This window comes from Salvia hispanica, chromosome 5, assembly GCF_023119035.1.
Source record: "Salvia hispanica cultivar TCC Black 2014 chromosome 5, UniMelb_Shisp_WGS_1.0, whole genome shotgun sequence".
NCBI classification, from domain to species: domain Eukaryota; kingdom Viridiplantae; phylum Streptophyta; class Magnoliopsida; order Lamiales; family Lamiaceae; genus Salvia; species Salvia hispanica.
Genome location: NC_062969.1, coordinates 6,451,383 through 6,466,001, shown reverse-complemented (window position 1 = coordinate 6,466,001; position 14,619 = coordinate 6,451,383). Strand labels below are relative to the sequence as shown.

The following is a 14,619-nucleotide window of genomic DNA, read 5'->3' as shown; positions in this document are numbered from 1 at the left end:
ATGAGAAAAAAGAAAGAATAAGGAACTAAATAAGAAAAAGAGAAATAAGAAAGGAAGAAAAAATAATCACATATTTGGTACCATTTAATTGAAATTTCCAAAAATATCTTTCATGAAAAAAATACATATTTGGTACCTAGGATTATTTTCATCACTGGATACCAAAAATGATATAAAATAAAAATTTTAGGTATTATTTATATGCGAAAGTGAAAGATGAGATTAAATGTAGTTCCCTCTATAATGAATTGAGTAAAGAATTGCCTAATAACTAATGTGGTTCATTCCCCAAATCAATCTAGTCAACTACTTTTAGTTGAAGTTCCAATGAATGAATAGTTACAGCCACCATTTATGACTGTTGGTCAAATGATGACATCCAATTCTTCAAATTCAAATAAAAAATCATCATAAATTTATTTTCCAAACAATGATACATTTTTGCACTCGAGATGTCCATAATATAAATCCATTTATTTTGTTTTTATTTTAATAAGTCAGTCTTATACTATTACTAAAGTTTAATGTTATATAACTCTATATTTATAATAATTGAACCACACTATACCAATATTTTCTATATTCTATAAAATTGAATACAAAGTAGTTAGGAGTGTAATTTACTACATTTTGCCAAAAAAACAAGTTGACTTGTGTAGTAGTTAAATTATATGAAACGAACTCTCATGCAATAAATAACAACCCAAAAAGCGAGAGTATAATTAAATAAGGACTTAAATATTTTAATCATAAAAACAACTCATCTTTACCGATTCGTCGAGAAACCAATTCTTCTGAAACAATTTCATCATTCAATTCCGCTAACAAGAGTTATGGCTACCATTGAATTGCTGCTAATCGTATGCCTAGCCGTCGTTGCGTCAGTGCGTGGGATTTCCGAGGTCGACGCGCTCAACGCGTTTCGCCAGAGCTTGACTGACCCGGATAAGGTGCTTGAGAACTGGGATCCCAACCTCGTCAGCCCTTGCACCTGGTTCCACGTCACCTGCAATGATGATGACCGCGTCACCCGCGTGTATGTCTCTGTATCTATCCATCTCTTATGCTAATTATTTTCGCAATTCTCTGTAGATTTGGTTGCATATTTTTTTGTGATTAAGTGCCTAAGTAGCGGTTAATCCACCAGCTGCAGTGATTTCAGTTAATCGCTGCAGTTGTGATTGAAAATCTTGAGCTGTTGATGCCTGAATCAAACTGTGCTAATCATCAATTTTTCCCTATTGTTTTCATGTGCTTTATATTAAGTTCCCTATTTGAAGGTTTGTTTGTTCCTGCAGAGGTATTTGAAACACCAAATTGTGTTTTGATTTTAGCAAAAAGCTGGTAGGGCTAGTAGTGATATATTGATATGATCTCCAAATTGTAGTTTTGAATGAGATTAGGTACTTCATTCTGATTTCGAAATGGTATTGTTAACTACATAGATTGACAGATTTATGTGGCGGAAACAATACTATACTTGAAGATGCTTTTGTGGTGCGTTGTTGATATATAGGCGATTAGATGTTTCACATTGTAGAATAACTTTCCTTCTGATTGATCTTTCGCAGTATTACTAAGTACTACTAACTGACTTGTTACATTTCTGTTTGCTTTGCGATGCTCGTGTTTCTCAAACTAATTAACATGTCTTCATTTTTTTGATAGGGACCTCGGTAACTCGAATTTGTCTGGTCATCTAGTGCCTGAGCTTGGGAAGCTTGAGCATCTTCAGTATCTGTGAGTATACTATGTATATGTCTGATTTTGATCAGACGGGCATTGATTGACGACTAGTTTTGTCTCTGTAAAAAAGTTTCTTTGTGACTTTACTGATTGTTGAAATCTTGTTTGCGACACTTGCGTTTCCCCCCACCCCACATCATTAGTGTACCTTGGCTTAGAGCGTAATGCTAAAGGACACTTCATTGTGCAGGGAGCTTTACAAAAATAACATTCAAGGGACAATCCCGACTGAGCTTGGTAACTTGAAGAACCTAATTAGCTTGGATCTATACAACAACAACATATCCGGCAAAATACCTCCATCACTCGGAAACTTGAAGTCACTCGTTTTTTTGTAAGTTTCTTTACATGATCATGATTGCGTCTTCATGTGAATTAGTTTGTCTGTATGTTGTTTTTGTGCTTCCATCTTTAGCACTAGCTGCCTAGTGCGGTAGTGCCTATCCCCCTTTTTTAGACATAAATGTGCAAATGGCTCGAGGAACTGCAAATGGAGTAAGCTTTTGGTTTTTTGCAGGCGTCTCAATGATAATCGACTAAATGGGCCGATCCCAAGGGTTCTTACTGGTATTTCTTCATTGAAAGTTGTGTAAGTACCTGAGTTTGATCACCACCTTACCTCCTAGAGTGTTAGATGACGAGAAACGGTTAGTTGATCAGTATTTATCTGCATCTGGTTCAGGGATGTTTCAAATAACAATTTGTGTGGCACTATACCTACCAGTGGTTCATTTGAGCACATCCCCTCAAACAAGTAAGATTATTGATTGAGTTGCTGCTTCAATTCAGATCTCTCTTTTCTCTCGCTCTCTCTAAGGGACGTATAATTTGAATTTTGCAGCTTTGAGAACAACCCTCGCCTGGAAGGGCCAGAGCTGCAGGGGCTTGCTACTTATGATACAAACTGCTCATGAAGAAATGGGTGGTAGATGATGGACAGCTTCACAAAGCACAGCTATCTCTAGTCTTGATTATGTTCTCTTAAAATTATGTGTGTTTGGTGTGTGTGCAAAATGTGGCATAAGATGCTGTGTTATAAAGTAACTACAGTTTTCAAGTATGGATGAAAGTTTTAACCCAAGAACAGCAATGGGACATCAATGTAAAATTTCAGTATTGAGCTATGTTATGTTGCATTTTACTGATGGGCCAGAGACTAAAAATGCCTCTACTACTACTATAAACTGAGATCATTTAGCTACACGCAAAAAAAAGAACTTAATGAAATGCGAAAATAGTTGAAGATTAATAATAGGATAATTTTATCATTAGTTAAGGCTAGTTAAACGACATTTGAGCTATATTAAACAAAATTCTCCTTAAATATGCTGAAAACATTTTAGAAAGTCATGACTGTGGTACGCTACAACTTTATTGAAGAATTAAAACTTTCATACATATATTCCTCGTCTTCTAAAAATAGAAACTTTGGAAATGGTATGAATTTTAATATAAAATTGATAAAATTAAAATAAAAATAGAAAGAAAAAGTCATTGAAATATTATTAATGAAGAATATAACTCACCTTGTAAAAGAAAAAAACTTTTCGAAAATAGAAGTAGATTAATTTTGTGAAATGAATCGAAATAAATAAAGAAAACTATTATTTTAGGACGGAGGAAATACATATCTTAGTCGTATTATTGGAGTAACAAATATTTGCCCACAAATTTGTCAAAATTGATCATACATGTATTTTATGGAAGGAACAATTATATGATTTCCAGGTATTCTTTAGTTATTAATCACTTTATTAACTAAATTTATGTAGCATTATAAATTGATCAACTTAAAAGAAAAAAAAGGAAAAAAACACATTAAAAGCGTTATGCATCGCGGCAGCAGCATGGCCGCTCCCTTCCGCGCCCCCTTTTCACCGGCAGGCGGATGTTCTACTCCCACAAACAACAAAATCAACGAATCTGATAAATCGTTTCAGCAATGGACCATTACAAGATTTTGGGGGTTCATAAGAGCGCGACCAAGGAAGAGATCAAGCAAGCTTTCCGTAAATTGGCCATGGAATTTCACCCCGACAAACACTCTCAATCTCCCAAGAGCTTGAAAGAGTCCGCCACCGTCAAATTCAAGCAGCTTTCGGAGGCCTACGAGACTCTCATCGACGATCGCAAGCGCGCCGATTACAATCTCAGAAGAAACGCGTACGCCCCTAATCCAAATCAAAGTAAGCGATACGATTACCACTACAGCGGCGGCGGATATAGCTATAGAGATCCTTATGCTAATAGGTATAGTGGTTCGGCGAGAAGAGGCGGCCGCGGTTTCGTGAGATTTGAGATGGGGCTTCGCTGTCTCACCACAAAAAGTTTTCTTCTCAATGCCACTCTTTTCAGGTGATTAAATTTAACTCTTTTCTTCTTTCTTAATTTTTTGGTTAGTTTGGACTAATTGTTAGCTACTCTGTATGATTTCATTGTTAATGACACGATTGAAGTGAAGTGATTGTTGAAAGTGTGCGATTCTATTGAGATATCTTATGATCCAAATTTCAAGAGAAGAATTTGGAAGTCTGGAATTTGTATTGATGTTTAAGTAAAAGTTTGAACCAATTTTGCCAATTGGGGTAAAATGGTTACTTTAGAAGTTGATGAAGCAAAAAGATCAAACTTGGCAAGTCCAAAAACCGGATCACCAGATGTATTCTTTCTGATTAATTCTTGAGATGATATTCTAGATGCTTGGTTTTTGGATTGAAATGTCACATTTAGTTTTGCAAGACAACAAAAATGCTTTAGAGGTAGATCAGACAGATCCTCGTCTTTCTGTTTGTGTGAGTGATAGCAGCTTAGAAAAACTACATTGTGAACTCTTGAGATTATAAATAACTTTCTGAGGAAATTTCAACATCTCATAGATCATGGGGCTGATGTTTTTTCCCCAAAATAAAACCAAGTTCGGCTTAAATAATGAAGCAAATAATGGTGTAGTGAATGTTGATATTGTAGCAACGATGATGACGACAATGACGCCCTTAGGCGAGATGCTAGGTCAGTGCTCTGTCAAAGCAATTTCTGCTTAAAGCTTAAATAAACCACACTATTTTGCTTAGGTACTGTGTTTGTTGAGTCTCATTTCAGTGGTGTTTCTAGAGCATTCCTAATTTTCTTTCCTATATACAGTATATGTAGAGAATTTAGTAGTATATGTTGCCCTATCTTGTGCTTCTTGTTCAAATGTGTTAAAGATTGTTATATGCAGTGCGTTTTACACTATAAATTTCCGATCAAATCGAATTTCTTGGATAAATTCACATCTCAGCATGCATTTATATATGTGATCCTTTATTTGGTTTTCTCTACTCACTCACATAATCTCTGCATCAGTATCTTGTTAGGTGGGATGTATATCATTGATGCTAGCGGCAAGGCACTATGGAAGATGCAGAATACGGGGGTAAACTCTCTACTTTTATCCTTTGCTTCCGTGCTTCTCTTTCAATTTCTCGCTCAATGTTAAATAACATCATCAATGTAAGATATATCTCTGCGTGTTAATCAATTGAAGATTCTTGAATTGCAGAAATCTTTCGAAGAGACGATGGAGTCCATTGAAAAAGCTAAAGCTAGCAAGGATAACTCAGATTGAGAATATCTCAAGTTCTGATGAACGAGCCTGATGCATGGTTTTGGGCACCAGTCTGAGTGTGGTGTATAGATACAACAATTGCATACTGCAATTCTTTGTGTGTGTATTGATCATTGAGCCTTATTCAAATAATTCATCCTACTTCATTGTCGGACGCACGAACATGGTTTTGTTTTGATGTTTGGAAGAAAGCTGGTGAAGTTTGGATTGACTTAAAATTGATATGTTATGTGAATATTGTAACGAAGAGAGTTATGTGTATGATGTATACATAGTGTGGTGTAAAAGTGCAATTTGAAATCAGTGATCCATGTTTACAGAGACGAAGGTGACAGTTATGTCTATGTTGTATACATAGCTTGACTAAGAGTAATAATAAGTAAACTCTAAAATGAAATCAACTAACCTTATTTGTATAGTAGTACTATATTTATATGAAAATGAATGACTATGCTTGTTTACTTCTTATTAATACCACTTGAAGACATCAATGAAAGGTAAAATCTCCATACAAGAACAAGTTTCGATACAATTTCAGCTTCAACTATACTTACAAAGTTACAAACATAGAAGTACGCACTTGATTCATATATATCACAACCAACGAAACGCTTTCTCTCATCTTATTCCTCAAAGAATACAATCATGAAAAAACTGGAAACATGAAAAACTGGGGTCTATCTATGAAAACGAAGGAACTAGACTAAATACACCGGCCAAAAACATCTTGATATGATGATACTAGCAATATCAGAAAAGTAGAACGCTATGCAAAAGGATTGCCCCCGGTGGATGAAACAGGGCCTTGAGCAGGACTGCTCCTGCAAGAACACGCCAACTAATTACGATTGAAGAAAATGAAAGAAAAAAATGAGGCCCGTCTACTAGAGCTGATGTAGCAATGAGTTGTTTCATGGACTACTACTAGATTAAGACATGAATCACAAAAAAATTATAATTACTTCATCAAAACCTTTGCTTCATTTTAATCCTATCACAATTTTATCCATGTGGCAAGAAAGAGACACAAATAGATTGATTTAGCAAAAGTCTAATATGAGTTCAAAGATAAACTTACGGTATGTGGGTGGTTGGCACTTGCCCGACTATATACCCCAAAGAGCCTGCTGAAAAAGCAGAGGTTTGGCGTGATGTACAGTCGGAAAGGAAAGTTTTAAAATAACAATGCAAAAGAAATGAGAATACCATTTGGAGGGTCAAATGCAACAGCACCAGGGGTATATGGAACTGTATTTTGGGTAAACCACGATTCATTCACATCATTAACATAAGTAGCCAGTCCCTGATTACTCGGAAGAGCTGCTTGCAACGAGCTCATGTCCCAGAATTGAGTCTAAATACAGGTCATACAGTCAGAATCCTTGAGAGCATGCAGAAACACTAGAAACAAAACAAGAAATAGAATATACCATATTAGTTGGTGCCAAGTCTGCATCACAGGGAAAATCAAATGGATTTGTAGGCTTATGGGCAGTTGCAACTGGATGTACTCCAGCCTAAAATAACAGTAGAAAAAAGAGCAACAAGAAACACAATGAGTTCAGATAAAAATGAGTGTCCGTTGAGACTATCAGACATAAGAAAGAGAGATAATTAAATCAACCTCCGGAACAAAGGAGAAACTCTGCAATGCCATACTCGAATGCAAAGATACACTAGTTGAAGGAGGTTGGATCCCATATGAAGTTCTAAAATTCCCATCGCTAGGCAGAACCTGCAGGATACATTTTGCAAATAAGCCCAAGAAGAGAATCAGTTACATCAAAAGTGCAAGGGACACCAACCTCATACACACCACTGCCAAGAGATCTATTATCATTTGAATCATATAGAACTGGAGCTTGACCTCTATCTTCTAGTTTGTATTCAACTGGTTGTTTTCCAGTGGAATAATCGAATGCATTCCATTCCTGCAGCATACAAAAAAAGTACACTAAAAAATCTACAAACTTGAATTTTACAACTTCAAGTCCTTTATCACCTTGTACAAATAATGCTAACCTGAGTGTTATTTGTGGTGGTTTCGGCATTTTGTAGGTTGTCCTGCCAGAGTGCATGTGTCAACGCACTATGTTCAAGACTTGGTGGGTCCTTTTGATTAGATGCACAATGATCAAGTGAGAAAGGGTTAAAAACTAGCAGATTATTTCCATCAGACGATGGCACAGCAGCAGGGGTAGAATTTTTACTGCCCATAATCAATGAGTTCTGAGATACATCAAAAGTTGCCCATGCTTCTTTCTGTGCCATCACCACATCAGAAGTCATGCCATCGAAGCCAGCAATTGGTTGTGGCTGAGGCAGCCCCGCGAATTCTAATGTTGCAGGTAGTAGAGTTTCTGATGGTTGCTGCTCTGTGAGAGTTGGAGCTGAAGATATAGGAGATTGCTGAAACAAATCAAGGGGTTGGGGTAACAATGTCTCTGGTGATTGCGAATTGCAAACAGTTTTAGGAGAAGTGGTGTTTTGTGGAGAAAAGGGTTCATTGAAGAGGTCCAAACCATTGAAGCTACTGGATGCTGAAGATTGAGGAAGAGAGGGAAGTGGTGAAGCTTTTTCTTGGGATGTCCCAACAGACTGTTGGGCTTCAGCAGCAGCCACTGAGCTTACAGATTTGAAGGACATGGAATCAAATGATCCGATACTTCCCAAAGATGAAGTTCTCTGCACATAAGAATACTGCAATCAAGGACTGAGTTAACTAAGACTGCGATTTCAATTTACATAAGATTATCAACGACAGGGACACACTAAAATGAAGGGATACTCTCCTACTAGAATGTCATAATTCCGTCTGATGCATTTCTTACCTGTGGATGCCCGACTCTCCTACTTCCATCATGTGCTTTTGAACTATGTAAAAACGTGTGATGCCCGTGCACCTCATTTGTGAAATTACTCGAAGTCTCGCTTTCACTGAAGGGGCTCCAGGTTTCTCTCTGGAAGTTAGGTGAGAGCACATCAGATCTGAATGGATCGCCTCCACTAGAGACAGAATAATCTGAAACTCTAGGCCAAGATCCCTCATTTGCAAACCTCTCATCATATGCTTGATCACTAGATTGACCAGGACTCGAGAAACTAGACAACTTCCCATCGTAAAGACCGCGGTCTGAACCGGGTTTTCTGCCAAGTGAAGGTATGGGCTTCCCATAACGCCTTTCTTCATATTGAAAATCATAAGGTGGACTTTGAGAGAAAGAATGATAAGAGCTTGCTCGCCTCGTCTCATCTTCATGGCTTCTTATGGTCTGACAAATCAAGTAATGATATTCAACTTTGATGTCAAATACGTAAATAGATGGCACTCTAAATATAATATCGAGTTTTTTAGTAGTATCATTCTCTTCTAGAGGTCCAACCTGAGGATCTCTCGGAGGCTTTTCAGGCATCTTTTCAATAGCATATCTCTTGTCCACATAAACATGCTTTATAAACTCACGAACTCTATCAGGATTGCTGCAAGACAAAAATGTACATGTAAGAATATTTTCTTTCTTGTAAAAGACATGAAAAATAAAGTAATAGAACTGAAACCTATTATCTGGAAGCCTCTGGCTTTGTGGGTCCCAGGCCTTCAAAAATAACTCCCGTGCACGCTGAAATAAAAATTAGCATAAGTAAAATCAAGGGGAATGCTGGAACCGGGCAAAGATCTACCGACACATTTACCTGATTACCACCTTTCTGAAGTTCATCCACTTCTTGAGAAGTAAACTTAGCCATGGAAACAGACTTAACACGATGAGTGAACTCACGGCTGCATCTCAAACATACTGGTATGTCAATATGAATCTAGAACCGAATGAGCATGCACCATCAAAGATATAGGACAAATAAGAGTATCAATATTACATAAGAAATTGACAAGCACGGTACATGCTTGCTTTGAAACATAGTTAACAAAAAAACTCAAAACGCGCAGGCCTAATATCAATTATCAACTGTCTTGTTTAGTTGTCTCAAGATACATCTGTTACTAATCACAATATGATAGTTCCATGCTACAGACTAGAGAGTAATGGATCAATTAAAGTATCTCAAAATTTATTTTCCAATCTATACATCAAATTTTACAAAAGGTATCTCCCCAAAATCTCAATTTCTTGAAGTCCAAGAGAAAAATAATAGTACTAGTATATTTTACAAACTCCGCAACATTAGTTATAAGGTTCGAACTCTTTTAATAAACCTACACTTAAATGAAAAGCTGCACCAAAACTATTAAGCATTGTTACCACCTATAGTTTTATTAGTAACATAAAGAAAACTTGGATGAAAAGACAAATACTCACTGCACTCCACTGCACGGCATACAAATAAATGTCCAAAAGTTCGTGCACACATATTGGGGACCCTGCAGCCACAAAATTGAAAAAAAAAAATTCTCAAGAGACAAGATTTTCAAACCAGGATATGAAAAACTAAACCAGAATGATTAGCTTCATGAAAGCTCAAGATTACCAACTTCTCACTGATAAAATTCTTGATGGAAAAAACTTGATAATCTAAAGACTCCAATTAAAAGTACAATCAATGAAAAGCTGGAAATCAACTAAACGAAGATAACATCTGCACTCACCAATTTATAAAAGGAAAAAGAATAAATCGCAAGGGAATAAAATCATAACTAGAATAAGCTTTATCCTAAAAAGAACCTATCTTCACGTAGGCACAATAGTCCCAACTTCTCACTAACTGAAAATTGTTGGAAAAGAAGAAAAACAAAAACGAAATCTTCGAAGATTCCAAGACCCCCGCACGTTCAATTGAAAAGCTGGTAATCACTGAAAACCTTTTACAGCCAATTCACCTCAAAGCTTAAACTAACAAGTGAGTTCTAATTATAAGAAACGAGTGGTGCTAACTATCAATTCACCAAATACTGCATTAAGGCACGCATTTCTATCGGAAAAAAATCAGTGATGCGAAAGAAAATTAGAGTACCAAGCTGTTGCAGTTGATGCATCGGCGATTGGGAGGGAGCTTCATCAAACCCCTGATAATTTTCTCGTTTCTCACCTCTTCCCTTTTGCTTCCCATTTCGCGAAAATCTTCAAATCGCAAGGCGTAAGCTATAAATCAAGTAATCAATGAAAATATTGAGATGAATATGATTGATTGAAAAATTTAGGGTTTTTAGATTTGTTTTGTTCTCCCTATCTTCAAAATTGAGAGAGCGTTACTCTGAATTGAATCAGCTCCCTCTCTCAGTCTCTGGTTTGAGAGAGGCTTCAGTTATGATTGATGTATAATTATTGGCTTATTGCCGTTAGGAAACACTAACGCCAGAATCTTTCCAGGGGTGCAGCGTTTAATGTAGCCGTGGTTCGGTTTGGAAGATGGAGAATCGTCCTGGCTATATAAAATACAGTGTGGATTGATGATTAACAATAGTGATTGGAATGTTTGGATGGCTACTTTATTTCATAACATGGAAATACAATAAATACTAGTAGTAGTATAACATTTATTATTGTCAACATTTCAAGACAGAAAGCAAATAGTTGACCGACTATGTCCTTATTTTGATAGTACTTCCTCCGGGTTCAAAATGTTCATATTTCTTTTCAATTTATCTTATTTAAGATAGATCATTTTTTATATTTGAAAGTAAATTCTATACCATTTAAAAATATGTAGATATTTCGAATGGAACAAGGAGTGCGATTTTTACGACTATAATTACAATTTCACCAAAGAGATATGTTGGGTAAGAGCTGACAATTTCTGAGTCTATAAAAATATGGCCTAGCCCACCCAAAAATCTTGATGGATCATATTTGGCAAACTCTATCCCATGTATGAGTAATGAGTGAGTGATGCACATTTTCTAGGGCATCATATATGCGTGCAAATCTATATATTTTATTTAGATGCCTAGATAATTTTTGCTTATTTGGTTGTTGGTTAAAAGTGACAAATCCCAAACTTTTTATATTCCTTCCGTCCCAAAATAAGCGACTCACATTCCTTATTAAAATATTTCAAGATAAGTGAGCCGTCATTTTCTTTTTTGGTATTCTTCTCTCTTACTGCTTCTCTCTACTTTATTAACTCTCTTACTTTATTTGCTTTCCACTTTACTAACAAAATCTCACTTCCTTAAATTCCGTGTCAAAAAGTTTGTACTCACTTATCTTGGGACGAAGAGAGTAGGATATTGGGATTAGAGCATGCACACAAATTTGTCAGAGTTGTTACATTAGGATTAGAGCTGTGCAATAGCATCGTGAAACTCACCGGCAGTTGTTACGGACTCAATTTCTATATTGGTTGTGAGAACAACTGGTATGCAGTATATAAACTAAATGAACTCTCTTTTCTAACATGTTAGTCTTTTGGTAGAGTTTTCCTGTTTTAGTACTCCACTATGTATCACGAGTTCTATGGCCCTATTGCAGGGAAAAGGCCGAGGAGGGCACCGCGTGCGGCAAAGCTGACGGCGACGGCGGCGGCTGATTCAATTTTCTTTATTTTTTTTTTTTGTTTTCCATTTAATTGATTTGGGTAAGAAAGGATATTTTGGAAGAAAGGAATGGTGGAAATGGGAGAGGGAAAAGAGAGAGAGACGTGGGACGGTGGGAAAGTATGGAGTTTTTTAGCTTTTTTTTTTGTATAATTACTAATTAATACTATTAAAATTGATAATTTGAATAAAATAGTTAAATATTTTTATAAAATATTAATGTATACTATAATTTTTTACATATTTCCATTTGTGTCATTAAGGTTATTTTGGGCATACAAAACTAAGTACCAAAAGTGATATTATAATTTCTTCACTCATTCTTCTCACTCTTTATACTATTATTATTAATCAATATTAAAATTATTATTTTGATGTTATAAATTAATAATTAATTTATTTTTTAATATCATTCAAATATACTTAATTATAGTTATAGTTATAATTATATTTAATTATTGTAATAATATTATTGTTATAATACTAAAAAACTAGTTGTAATAAATAAATAATAATAATATAATTATTTAAATTATGAATCATACAATATTATATAATAATAATAATAATAATAATAATAATAATTATTATTATTATTATTATTATTAAAGTACATTAAACTAATATAACTAATCAATATAAGCTTAATAAAAAATTTAAAAGATTAATAATGATATTAAGAGTTGCATATTTTTTGTTAGGTGTTTCAACCATAAAATGAGTATAAAATAATTCAATACAAAATATTTAATTGATTTAAATATTTTAAATAATTAATTTAATTAGGTGTTTTGTTCTTGATTTATATTATGAATGCAATTAGATGTATGTATAAAACACTAAAAAGAAAGAAGAAAAAGAAGAGAAAAGAAAAAAAGAGGAAACATAAACTAATGAGAAAAAGAAAGAAGAAAGGAAGATAAAATACTAAAAAGAAAGAAGAAAATGAAGAAAAAAGAAAGAAGGAGAAACTAAAGAAGAAAAAAAGAAATAAGAAATGAAGAAAAAAATAATCACATGTTTGGTATACTATTTAATGGAAATTTCCAAAAATATCCTCCATAACAAAAAAATCACAAGTTTGGTAGCTAGAGGTTATTTTTGTCATTGGATACCAAAAACGATATAAAATAAAGATCAGGTACCATTTGCGTGCGAAAGTGAAAGATCAGATACCATTTAAAAGATGCTGATATATAAAAAACGATAAAAAGCACTTCCTCCATTTCATTCATTAAAAATTGAGGTTTAGTGTAGAATGAGGTTCTCTTCATTAAAGTGAGGAAATTACTTTAAATTAAAATAAGATTATTTTATTTTTCAGACTAAAATAGAATGATTTTTAATTTTATGGGACTAATAAAGTATACAAGTGATATTAAGTGGAGTATATTTCAATTTCAAAAGTGAAAGAAATTTATGGAAAGATGAAAAGTGTATGACTTTAATAATTATTGAGGATGCAGTGAACTGAATCAGCAGAGCCATACGTTTAGGCCTGTCAAATCGGGTATCCGCGGATACTCGATCCGAAAATTTCGGGTACCCGATCCCGAATTTTCCAAAATCTTGTACCCGATATCCGATTCGATTTTGATTTTGGGTACCCGGATGCCTGACTCGGGTACCCAATCCCGAAAGATCGGGTATCCAGTCCCGATTTCAATTTCAATTTCAATTTTTACAATCTCTCTCTCTTCCCCCGATTCCGTTTTCTCTCTACCTTACCAGGACTGCACAGAATCAAATGGTAAGCACTCACTTACTCACCTTGTTTCGATTCTCAGCTCGATTTAGTGTTCTGATGAATTTTGCGTTTCTGCTAAATTACTGCGATTCGGCTATTTTGTTGTGATTTTTTTCACCGATTTCTGTGATTTTATAGGCGTTGCCGAATCAGCAGACTGTGGATTACCCAAGCTTCAAGCTTGTAATTGTCGGCGATGGTGGTACAGGTATTGGATTCGACTTAAATCTCGAATTTGAGGTTTTTCTTTTTTGTTTTTATGTGTTTACCTTTACATCTGGATTCGATTATATTGTTTCAAGTGTTGATTGTGTGTTTGGAGAACCTGAGCCTTTTTTCTATGTGAAGTGAGATTAATTCGCATTGATTTACTTTTTAGACATTTAGGATTATTTCTGAAATCTGTTGTTTTATTGCTATTTTATGAATATATAGTGTATGGTGAATTTATGTTTTCTTATATGTTTTGATTTAGGTCTTAGGATGGTAGGGTTTATTCTAGGTTTTATGCGATTTTCTTTCTGTAGAAATACTCGTAATGATTAGCCTTTTAAGTTTTTATGTGATTCGAATTTAAGTTTTGTAGTAGGAAAATAAATTCTATTAATGTCTGATGCTTCAAATATTAGCTTGTATGGTATGGCATGTCTAGTTCAATAAGTAGAAGAAAGATAATACAAATGAGTCTAATCAATGGTGTATCTCTTTAACTCTATGACAGGGAAAACTACATTTGTGAAGAGGCATCTGACTGGTGAATTTGAGAAGAAATATGAGCGTAAGCCTTTACTTTGTCAATAGTCTGAGTACATTTCATTTTCTTTTTACCTCTTTTGTCTTTCCTTGTGTTTTTATTGACAAAGAGAACTTCTTTGAACAGCTACAATTGGTGTGGAAGTTCATCCTCTTGATTTTTTCACCAACTGCGGAAAGATCAGATTTTATTGCTGGGACACTGCTGGTCAGGAGAAGTTTGGTGGGCTTAGGGATTTTTAAAACAGAGGAGCATGTCATGGTTTGTTTGTGGCT

At 34.9% G+C, this 14,619-nt stretch overlaps 4 protein-coding genes across 9 annotated transcripts; 3 read left to right on the top strand and 1 right to left on the bottom strand.

Annotated features, from left to right (window-relative positions):
* Positions 1-741: 741 nt before the first annotated feature.
* LOC125186779 (leucine-rich repeat protein 1-like) lies at positions 742-2,891 on the top strand. Its single transcript, XM_048083223.1, has 6 exons — positions 742-1,036; positions 1,669-1,740; positions 1,937-2,080; positions 2,264-2,335; positions 2,429-2,500; positions 2,588-2,891. Exons 1-6 carry the CDS (start codon positions 834-836, stop codon positions 2,658-2,660), a joined length of 636 nt encoding a protein of 211 aa, XP_047939180.1. The 5' UTR covers positions 742-833; the 3' UTR covers positions 2,661-2,891.
* Positions 2,892-3,552: 661 nt separating this feature from the next.
* LOC125187304 (chaperone protein dnaJ 72-like) lies at positions 3,553-5,680 on the top strand. The gene is made up of 3 exons (XM_048083868.1): positions 3,553-4,101; positions 5,092-5,161; positions 5,288-5,680. Exons 1-3 carry the CDS (start codon positions 3,689-3,691, stop codon positions 5,351-5,353), a joined length of 549 nt encoding a protein of 182 aa, XP_047939825.1. The 5' UTR covers positions 3,553-3,688; the 3' UTR covers positions 5,354-5,680.
* Positions 5,681-5,840: 160 nt separating this feature from the next.
* LOC125188717 (probable ADP-ribosylation factor GTPase-activating protein AGD14) lies at positions 5,841-10,705 on the bottom strand. Of its 6 annotated transcripts, none has more exons than XM_048085730.1 (14): positions 10,561-10,705; positions 10,322-10,428; positions 9,670-9,731; positions 9,047-9,134; positions 8,912-8,973; positions 8,737-8,833; positions 8,185-8,625; positions 7,376-8,053; positions 7,159-7,284; positions 6,978-7,088; positions 6,784-6,870; positions 6,560-6,707; positions 6,432-6,480; positions 5,841-6,174 (listed from the first exon to the last, which is right to left on the bottom strand). In XM_048085730.1, the coding sequence occupies exons 2-14, from the start codon at positions 10,415-10,417 to the stop codon at positions 6,120-6,122; spliced, it is 2,100 nt and encodes a 699-aa protein (XP_047941687.1). In that variant the 5' UTR covers positions 10,418-10,428; positions 10,561-10,705; the 3' UTR covers positions 5,841-6,119. The 6 variants fall into 6 exon arrangements, with proteins under 6 accessions (XP_047941687.1, XP_047941686.1, XP_047941688.1 ...); XM_048085729.1 differs by having other exon boundaries at positions 10,322-10,449; positions 10,561-10,702; XM_048085731.1 differs by having other exon boundaries at positions 6,432-6,477; positions 10,322-10,619.
* Positions 10,706-13,514: 2,809 nt separating this feature from the next.
* Positions 13,515-14,596, top strand: LOC125190421 (GTP-binding nuclear protein Ran-B1-like). The gene is made up of 4 exons (XM_048087733.1): positions 13,515-13,593; positions 13,729-13,798; positions 14,312-14,368; positions 14,471-14,596. The coding sequence occupies exons 1-4, from the start codon at positions 13,591-13,593 to the stop codon at positions 14,584-14,586; spliced, it is 246 nt and encodes an 81-aa protein (XP_047943690.1). The 5' UTR covers positions 13,515-13,590; the 3' UTR covers positions 14,587-14,596.
* The last annotated feature ends 23 nt before the right edge of the window (positions 14,597-14,619 follow it).